The sequence below is a fragment of the Strix aluco genome, chromosome 16, assembly GCF_031877795.1.
Source record: "Strix aluco isolate bStrAlu1 chromosome 16, bStrAlu1.hap1, whole genome shotgun sequence".
NCBI classification, from domain to species: Eukaryota; Metazoa; Chordata; class Aves; order Strigiformes; family Strigidae; genus Strix; species Strix aluco.
Genome location: NC_133946.1, coordinates 12,423,019 through 12,433,121, shown reverse-complemented (window position 1 = coordinate 12,433,121; position 10,103 = coordinate 12,423,019). Strand labels below are relative to the sequence as shown.

General features: G+C 50.5%; 1 protein-coding gene across 2 annotated transcripts; it reads left to right on the top strand.

Annotated features, from left to right (window-relative positions):
• Positions 1-7,448: 7,448 nt before the first annotated feature.
• On the top strand, positions 7,449-10,103 carry SCGB1C1 (secretoglobin family 1C member 1). Of its 2 annotated transcripts, XM_074841899.1 has the most exons (3): positions 7,449-7,935; positions 9,177-9,367; positions 9,844-10,103. In XM_074841899.1, the coding sequence occupies exons 1-3, from the start codon at positions 7,884-7,886 to the stop codon at positions 9,865-9,867; spliced, it is 267 nt and encodes an 88-aa protein (XP_074698000.1). In that variant the 5' UTR covers positions 7,449-7,883; the 3' UTR covers positions 9,868-10,103. The 2 variants fall into 2 exon arrangements, with proteins under 2 accessions (XP_074698000.1, XP_074697999.1); XM_074841898.1 differs by having other exon boundaries at positions 9,177-10,103.

Below are 10,103 nucleotides of genomic sequence, written 5' to 3'. Positions count from 1 at the left end.
GAGCCTTGCTGAGGTTTGGTTTACGTTTAGGACTTGCACTGGTGTTCCCTTTGCTACATTAACCCTCTGAGTATCCTTTATCCTTTGGATTAAATCTGGCAGATGTGGCTGCCCTGCAACTGTTTTTTGTGGCTGATGCTTTTCTGGGTCCTTCATGGGAGGACAGGGCTGTGGCCCAGGAGAACAGTCCTGGCCAGGGTAGCTCCTTGCTCAGCACCAAACCGGCGCCTGGCAGCCAAACCAGGGTGGGGATTCGCAGTGGTGGGGGGAAACGGGAACGTCTGAAGAAATTGGAGCTGCCCTGGTTCCTGTCTGGGTGTTAAAGAGAGAGCGCAGCCGCAGGCCCGGCTTAGGGGCTGTGTCCCTTGTGGGGGTCAGTGGAGATGTGGGGGGAGGACTCTCCACAAAGGCCTGAACGTGGGTCCCTCCTCTCCCCCCATCGAAATGACACTGGGAGGAAACTGCCTGTGCTGGTGAAAGCAGCTTCTCTAACCGCTCGCAGCTTCCCACTCCCCAGCGCCAGCAGCACCTTCCTCCTGCGGCGGGCAGCTGCCCAAAGCACTGACCCTGGAACAACAAACACATCAACCATCCCCCTGGGGCAGGTCAAGCCTAATTCTGCTGCTTCTTGCCTTGAGAACACTGTGTTTATTAAGCCTTTTTCTGTGTGCCTTTAGCCTAAATCACTCACTGATAAGGCAGCTGTAGGTCTCACGTCCTGCAGGAAGGTTGAGCTCTGAGATCTCGGGAGGGGATTTGGCTTCAGAGTTCCTTTCCAGATGCAGCCTCAAACCCACAACTAACGTCGTTCTCTGTGGCTACAGCCCAGGACCAGCGTTTTGCAGCCTGTGAGCTGCTGTGGATGAGGAGTAGCCTGCAGGATACCAGAAAACAGCGTGCAAAATGGTTGCAAAAGAGTAAAAGTGGCATGCACCTGGGAACAAAATAAAAGGAAACCAAAGTGAAGTTTAGCTTTGTGTTTGGTACGAAGTGAGAACCACGGCACTGCCAGAAATACTCCTTGGGGCTGGGGGAACAGGAGCGGTATGTGCCTGTCTGCTTTCCCCTCCTAGGTAGGTTGGATGGTTCTGGAAGCACAGGAAATGTGGGAACAGCACAGGAAATGTGGGAATGGCGCAGGAGGCTCGGCTCTGGCCGGCCTTGCTGTCATGGAAATAAACCCCTTACCTGGCGGAGTCTGGAGCTGTGTCCTGCTCCTGACCTCCTCTGTGCTGCCACTGAAACACAACAGCTTTAGTTCCAGGGTCCCTTCCGCAAAGCAGAAGCAGGAAGAGTTCCTAGAAATGAAAACAAAATGCCCTAGAGATGCGTTTACAGAGGGTTTCATGCTGCATTTTCCCCAGCCCATGCTGCTGCGCAGCCCTGAGGCGGGAGAGCGCGCAGGAATCGGGACCCGGCCCAACCACCTGGCACCCTAAAGATGAGGAAGGAAAGCCCCTGAAGAGGTGCTGCAGAAGCTTCTGTGCTGATCTGTTGTAAGACAAGCCAGTGGCTAAACCTTTCAATGTCTGGATTATAAGTGAGAATTAAGCAGTTAATATTTTTATCTGCGTGCTTTCTAGATTATCCAGCCTGCACCAGCCAAGAGGCACAACCCAACAAAATATCATTCATCACCTACTTTCATGAACCACAGTGTTTCCAACAGCAAATTTGTTAAAATTTACCCATGTCTTAACACCAGGAAGTCATGAAAATAACTGTTGCCTCCAGCCGCAATCCCTTCCTGCCACCCTCCCTCTCTACCAGCCGCAGAAGGAGAAGGAGAGCTGCTACTGAACTCTCCAGGTCGTCCAGGTTGTCCCTGACTCGGCAGTGAGACCTGGCTTCTCCGTGGGGAGGCTGGGGTGTGCTCAGCAAACAGCTGTGGCGGCGTTGGCAGGACCCGGTGGCTTCATGAGCTGATGGTGCTGCAGGGGAGGGGAATGGGCAGACGGCAGAGAAGCTGTCAGGTGGACGTGGAGGCCTCGCGTGTGTCCCAAGAGATCTGTACCTACATCCTCACTAAATCTCAAGACTTATTCATGGTGTAAAGACTAAACCCAAGGCTACAGGAACGCCAGAGGAGCACGAGGTGCTGCTTGTGATTTATAGCCCTGCCAAGCATTTCCCTTGGCTGTCATCATCCCGTCCCCTCGCCCCGGGGGCAGCAGACCCTGCCTGTCCCAGTCGGATGCTCCCCGGGGAACGCGGCGCTGGCCTGGAGCGGCACGGACGGAGCTCAGCAGCGGCCCAGAAGTGAGCAGGTAACCCCTGCTGTCCTTGCAGGGGACTGTGCTGGGACAGAGGAAAGGCTGTATGAGAAAGCAGATGCTAAATCCTATCGTTTTCACATCCTCCCCTTCTCACGGTCCTCAGTTTGTCAGCTCCGTGCACTCGGGGCAGAGGGCAGCTTTCCCTGAGCTGGCACGCCACGGGACGCGCTCCAAAGTACACAGGGGTCTCGCCGATACAGTTTGGACCCAGACTTTACCTTTTGATTGTTCAGGATTAAATATTAGTATTAATTAAAATGGATTCTAGTGACCTGATTGCTGACAATATTGCCAGCAGTAGGAAAACTAAAACAAACGCTTTTAGACAAATCCCTGAACGACATTAAGTAGCTTACAACGAAAATCCAGATTAGCGGTCCTTGCCAAGGGATACATATTTCCAAATACTGTTTCCTGTCTCCAGGGCCATGATGGGTCTTTTTAGGGACTCTAGAAGCTTATTTTTGTGCAAACACATCTTTCACGGGGAGCTTTCTTCTTTTTTGGGGGTAATGGAGAATAGGACATGTGATTTTTTTGCAGTCTCCCCTTTTGAGAGCACTGAGCCCCTCAGTAACAGCAGCACTGAGGACCCACGCACCCAGCACAGGAATGATCCACTGAATCCCAGACTGGTTGAGCTGGGAAGGGGCCTCTGGGAGCCAGCGGGTCCAACAGGACCATCACCAGCAGCCTCTGAGTATCTCCGGGGATGGAGCTCCAAAAGCTCTGAGCACCCTGTGCCAGTGGGGAAAAGGGGTTTCCTGATGCCGAGGGACCCTCCTGTGTGTCAGCCTCTGCCTGCTGCCACTGGGCACCACAGCTCCGTGGTCTTTGCACCCTCCCTGCAGGTATTGAGATATGCTGTGAAAGATCCCTCTGGAGTCTTCTCCAGGCTGGAGATTAGACCCAGCTGCTGGATTAGACCTTTACTTTTGGATTAGATCTTTGCTTCCTCGTGCTCTCTCAGTAAAACCACCCAAATTACCTTTTCTTTCCTAGCAGGCACAGGACCAGGCTGGGGTTTTGCCAGTGCTTCCACCACCTCTCTCCTCTCAATCCAACAAGTGCAGATGTGCTCAACTGCCGCTCCGGGACCTTACAGCCCAGCTTCCAAAGAGAGCAGCCACCAACCATAAAGACGTGAGCACGTTTCTGACGTGGTCCAGCCCCTGTTCACAGGCACGACTGTGTCACGACGCAGATTCTGTCACACACAGCGTAGAGACGTGGGGAATCTTATCGCATCCAGCCTGAAGTACCTGGTTCACCCACAAGCACCTCGGACCCGTGACCCCGCTCCAGCCGCAGCCTGACAGCGGTAACCCAGCTCTTTGTGTACTTTCATCCCTTCTCCCAAAGCTGCACCAAGAACCTTGAGCTTTTTCTCAGACTAAACAACATCTGCCACCAAAAAAATAGAATGTTCTAGACTGTATGCAACAAAGCCATCTTTTTGCCATGCCAACAATGCATTTTCAGCTCCACGTTTACAATGGTACTGTATTTTTCAGGTACCGTATTTCAAAATAATTTTGGTTTCTCATTACAATAAAGTAAAATAAAAACCTGTCTTTGTTTACTAATCTTATTAAAACGTAGGATTTGATAATTTGTTTTGCAATCATCCTTACCAGCTGGCTAACTCATGTGAGAAAAGCAGTTGCTGAAACATATATACATTAACCTCTATAGTTATCAGGTGAACAAGTGCCATGCCACTGCAGTTGTCATGTAATTATACTAAGTTATGCACAATGAAAACAGGAATCATTCTCGAGGAAAAACTGATGGATTTTTACAAAGTGAGTGCTGAGCACTCTCTTTTCTTGGACCATTTGTCACACAAGAGAGCGTTGTGGGTAACCCAAGGAAGGAGACTCCGAAAGCTCCCAGGGCAGCCTGTGCCCAGAGAATTGCTCGTGCTTGGAATAAGGACGGGTTCAACTCGCGAAAGCCAGGCGGGTTGTGTGCAGCGCCGCCACCCCACCGCGCTGCTGTGTCCCTGCAACCGGAATGGGGGTATTTAGTGCCATATTTCCAGCACAAAGATAATAACAGGATGCGTTCGCCATGAAAGGATGTACTCCCCTCCCATTCATCACAGACCTCATTAAGCTGCTTGTCACTAATTGAGGCAAATCTGAAATTCATGTTCTTTTAAAACAGAATTATATACATGCTTTGTTTAAAACCAGAAGAACATGAAAAAAATACCTCATTTTCAAGGGCACTCTTGTTGTTCACTCCCAGTGGGATTCGCTCCAGGGCTGCAAAAATCGGGAGAAGCTCCTGCCAGGCCAGCTGGTGGTGAAACCTCCCCACAGCTCTTCAAACTGAATTCCTTAAACTTGCAGCTTAGAAACTGAAGGGGCACAGCCCGAAGCACGGACTGAGCCTGGGTCCCGTTTCAGGCGGCCGGACCTCCTGAGCGCGGCGCGGTGGGGAGCTGGGCTGGGGGGGACGGGGCAGCGCGTGGCCCTGCGCTGGCTGCCCCAGCAGCGATGCTGCGAGGGAGCAGAGCCAAAGGTACAAGCCCTGGCAGATGCCTTCTGAGACCATGTTTATTATTTCATCAGTCAAACACTTTTTTCTTTTAAAGCATAATGAATAAGCACGAAGACTGAAGACAAGTGGCCGATAAGATCCCTCGGTCCTGCCCTATGCAGCGGCTCTGCTTGCTCCTGGCTAAACAGGAGCCATTTCCTAAGCGAAAAGGAAAATAAAACCCCTTTCCCCTTCTCTGGAATTCTCTGCCAAGAAATTCCACATTTACAACACATAAAAACATCCCGAGGACTGCGTGGTGTCTGCTCGTGCTGCAGAGGAACGCGTTGGTGTATTACCCAGAGCACACAGCCCACCCCAAACGGCACTTTGCTCACTCCTGTCTCTGAACACCCTCAAAAACCCGTGAAGGAGCTTTTCTGCACCCTAGGAAATTCCGACTGCCGCATAGACATGTTGGAGCGCAAAACAGAGAAGCCCCCAGTCTTCTAATTTAAATTAGAAAGATAAACCCAAGCAAATAGACCCGATCCTGAGGGGAAGAGCACCCAGAGCAGCCTCTGCAAACCCCCCCGAGCTGCGCGTCCACCCAAGGACAGCCAGGGAGTCCCCAGCGCGTCACACCTGAAGTCCAGGTAAGCAGCAGCCGATCACACCTGTCCAAAGCACGGGACCGATCCCTAAATTTTACACACCCTGGAGGTAGCGGTCCTCTGCCAGCTGCCGGGCTGCCACCCTTCCTTACAGCCTGCAGCACTCTGACACCCACCGGGTACCCACCTCTGCTCGGCAGGGAGCCCCGGGGCTGTGGGTGGGAAACAGCCACCCACCCAACCTCAGGAGAGGGAAAAGCCCCTGGAGAATGAACCTCAAGACTTTGTTAACGCTCTCTAAGCCCTTACAACTTGAAATCCTCTACTGCCAACCTGCCCCCAAAATGGCACAAAAATCTAATGAGAACATTTTCAGGAAGGAATTTTATATTGTAATTTCAGATTTCAGTACTGTAGTCACCTAGACAATCAACTTCACATCATAAAAAAACTAAAATAATATATTTTTACAGTCCTATATGAAGGTCAACAGGTATTCACAGTTTACATAGTTCTTCACACCCATCTAAAAATAAACTATATCCTCCAACCATCCCTTGAGGCCCTGGACACCCCTCCACAACCACCAAACATTTTAAGAGGGAAGTGGGGGACCTGTTATCTTTCAGGTGCCTCCACTACTTCATCACATTTTACCCGAGTGCCAATGGACTTTGCTAAAAACAAGGTGTAATGACAAAATAACAACCTGAGATATAAAGTTCCTCAAGACTACGCAGACAAATCCACGGGGAGACCTCGGCAGAGCTGTTCAGCACGGATGCTGAAGGGGATCATCTGTACAGCAGAGGAGATGCGTTTCTTTCAAATGCTGTGGGTTGCACATGGAATATGGAAGATCTCAGAGGTAAAGCACGCTTTTCTGATGCTTGTGGGGGGAAAGGAGATAGGAGAAAATTTGTAGTCTTTGCAATAGCGTGGTCATATCATTTTACAGTCATAACTTACATGCGTGGTGGCTGAATCATTCAGAAAAGCCTCCCCCCATTTTATTTGCTGCAATACTCTATTTTTTCAGCTGAAGATGTGGCCCTGTAAGATCTACCGCCTCCTCCTTTCTCACAGCGGGGATATGCTGAGTGTGCAGCATTGCTTATTACCCGAGAGCCATCAGATGACATCCTGACCCCAGGAGGGTTGATCGTCACACGTGTAATCACGCAGAGCTCTTCCTTTTGCAGAAAGCGACTCCCAACATTTCCAGGGGAGGCTCTTTCCTAGAGGAGGAGTCAGAAGGGAGGACACCCCATGTCCACAGGAAGACGCTTTCTTTCTCCTGTCTCATTTTGTTCCAAGACGTGCACTGCCATTACTGCTTCCCTTCTGCCAGGGTAATTTCAGATTTCAGTAGGTAATTACAGCAGAACTTGGCGCCACAAAGTCAGTAATAGCCCACGCATCCTACTGGGAACGTCCACGGATCTGAGCTTCACTCTCCCAAGCTCCTTACCCCACCCCTCTTTGGGCTGTAGCGGGGCCCACACGTGTGCCAGGAGCTCTGCCAGCCCCGGGAAGCCCAGGGCAGGATGAAGAGCGGCTGGGCCTTCCCCACACGGGAGGAAAGGCGAAGGAGGCCCCTGGCCCTTCCCACCTGCCAGCTACCAGAGCTGGCTCTGCAACTCAAGAATCAGCCAGCTGTGCTGAACGCCGCTTCAGCTGGCCAACAGCCTGTTCATTTTGACCTTAAAAACATGCTTCACTTTAAGTTCAGGAGTGGCACTGTGATATTATTCCAAAGATTATCAACATATCTGCTTCAGCTGCCAGTTTGGAGTTTACAGAGGCAATTTCTCCTTGTCTCAACAGTGTGCACTTGGCTGAAAAGCTGTATAGGAGAAGCTATTAAAAATGTTCTTCCTTAATGCGTGGTTATTTTCATCCATGCATCAGCCTGTGCTTTTATATATATATATATATATATATATATATTTTTCCGGGTCACAGATCATGATGCTTATAAAGACATGTCAATCCCTGCAGAATTGGAATTAGAGAAGAGAAGCAGGGAAAACAATAGAAGGATAATTATGCAAGAAAAGTGGCAGCAGTTCGGCATGAAATCACGTCAGAAGCCTGGAATAAATGAGCTTGAAAGTGCCTTGGACGAAATGGCTCGATGGCATTTATCAGCGGCTGGTTCTGCCGCTCTGCACCTGATGGGACGGAGCAATCTCAGTCCTGGTGCTGAGCACCCACCCCTGCACCCCGCGGGCAATGTCAGCGCGAACCCTCCCCGGCGGAGCGCCACGCTCATGTGGCAGCCGGCCACAAAAGCAGAGGTCACCCACATTTCTCATCTGTCCACTTCACAAACAAGCATGACCTGGGTCCAATTCTAGCGCAGCTGCGTGACCTGCCGGGCCCATTCCTGCGCCGCGTTGCGTAATTCCCCACGGATATATCCCAGCCCTTCTGCGCCCAGCTGCAGCCGACGCTCACGGACCCTCCCAGCTCCACACACACAGACAGAAAGCGGCGCTCGGCGATGAAGCTGACTGCTGCTCTGCTCATCACCATGGTGCTCTGCAGCTCCCTTGGTAAGTTTTGCCAATTAAAACAAAATATGTATTTTTTTTAAATAACTGTGAACTCATTAAACTTCTGCACAAAGTATTCGAACTACCCAGAGTACCATGAAAACACCTGGTGGAAACTACTCTAGGAGGCAACCGAAAGGCATCTTGATGCCTCGTTTAAAATTTGCAGCGAGCGTGCTGCAGCCCTGCTGGCAGGAATGATGCCCCCTTGATTCCCACCAAAGACTTCTGGTGATGACAGGGAAATTTAGGTACCTGGCTTCCAAGAAAATACTAATCACAGCAGCTCATGTAAGGTCTCAGATTTTTTTCACTTGGCCACTCACAGCGGGGCTCATCTGAGTAGATTTGGTCTCTGCGATGCGACGGCCAGTGCTCGAGTTCTCACCCTGACTCTGCTTCGAAGCGATGGGTCGGGCCAGTCGGTGGCAACACAACCCATCATGGGACAGGCACCTGCCCTGGATTAGAGGATCTGTCCTGCTGCTCCCAGGGGCAAGAGCAGATGTGGAGACTCAACCTTCAGCAAAACGAACCCAACATTACTCTGTTAGTTAATGACGGGTAACCACAACCATCACCTAACAGCACCTCTAGGCTTGGCTCCTTGAGCCCACAAAGGTGCCTAATCTGAGGCAACACTGCTGCCAAAGCGTCAGAAAACAGAAAATAAATACGGGGAAAGAAGTAAACTTGGAAGGTGAAAATGCATATGAAAACAGAGGCAATGTAATTCAGCACTCGCAGCCTGGGTAATTCCTCTGAGGTCATTAACCAAGATACAGTTCTGTGCAATTAGAGTAAGAGAAGCAGCAGGGTGATCAGGAATATGCTGTACACTGATAAGACAGTCTAAGTGATGAACACATGAATATATTCAGAGAAGGGAGTTGAATCGTTTTTTGGTATCTGTTTAGAGAACGGGGAATAACGTAAGGAAGCAAAGATGCATGGAAAAGATTAAAAAAATCCCACAAAGCTTGAGAAGAAGCAGGGAGAGGGGCTGAGGACCAGCAAGCAGAAGGTTATCCACGAATGGAGGGATTCCACCAAGGGACCTGTGCAACAGAGCAGATCCTGCAGTGGCACCCCATTGCTCTGAAAGCTTTAAAAAAAAGCCTGCAAAGCTGCGAACACGCTCAGCAAAATCCTAGTGTGCTGTGTATGTCATTCCTGGCATGGAGGGGGTTAAAGGGTGAAAGGTTTGTTCGCTGGGCTCCACTCTGTCCCTCACACTGCAGGAGCTGGCTCTGCCCATGATGTTGTCCCCAGTTTTCTTCTGACACTGCTTGAAGGCTCCGCGGAACAGGTCTACGCTGGGCTGATCTCTCAGTACAACGTCGACGATGTGACCGGAGCCGCTTTGGGAGCGTTAAAGGAATGTATCGATGAGCTTTCTCCTGCGCACGTAAAGGCCCTCGTCGATCTGCTGGTAACTCACTCGTTTTATTATGATCGTAACTGTCTAGAACCGTGCAGCCTTGTACCAGCTTCTGGACCAAGAGCACCCAAATACTTTAACTTAAGCACCCCTTGGCCTCAGCTTTGGTTGCACACCAGCACAAAGCTCCTAAATGCTTTGAGAGATGGTTACACAAAAGCTGGTCTCTACAACCGGTTTTCTTGCTGGCTAGAATTTATGGCGATGTTAACTCCCCCCGCGGAAGCAGCGCCTGCTTCATGCAGGTGTGTTTTTAGGGACGGAGCCAAGATCAGACTCGGGGTACGTGACACACTCGCTCTTTGCCAGCGTTCGCACCTGGCGAGCACCCGCAGGTGAGCGACTCGGCCTTTGCCCTCAGCGAGTTCTGCCAGAGGTCACCGCTTCGGTGTTTAGGCCAAGTACCAGAGCTAAGCTTGGCTCTTTGCTCTTTTGGCATGCCACACTCACTGCTCTTTCTGTTTCAGAAAGTTGTTCGGACAGAGGCTTAAATTGGTGAAATACTTGACCCAGCTGCTGACACTTCCCCATGACTTCCAGCTTCTCATATCCAAAGCCTCCGGGAAAACACAAACCTGAAAAATGGAGAAAACCAGGATGCTGGTGGCTGCTTTTCTAAACTCAGTGTGCTGAGTGCTACACCCTGTCACCTTCCAGTCTATTTTAAATCTTATTTCTTTAGAGATAACATCTAAGTTCTAAATAAAATTCAGCTGATGTTTTGAAA

What these genes read in the sequence shown, in the direction of transcription:
- SCGB1C1 (XM_074841898.1), top strand. Translation starts at nt 7,884, where the DNA reads ATGAAGCTGACTGCTGCTCTGCTCATCACCATGGTGCTCTGCAGCTCC. An exon ending in GGTGCTCTGCAGCTCCCTTG is followed by an intron (nt 7,936 to 9,176) that starts GTAAGTTTTGCC and finishes CTCACACTGCAG; the next exon opens with GAGCTGGCTCTGCCCATGAT.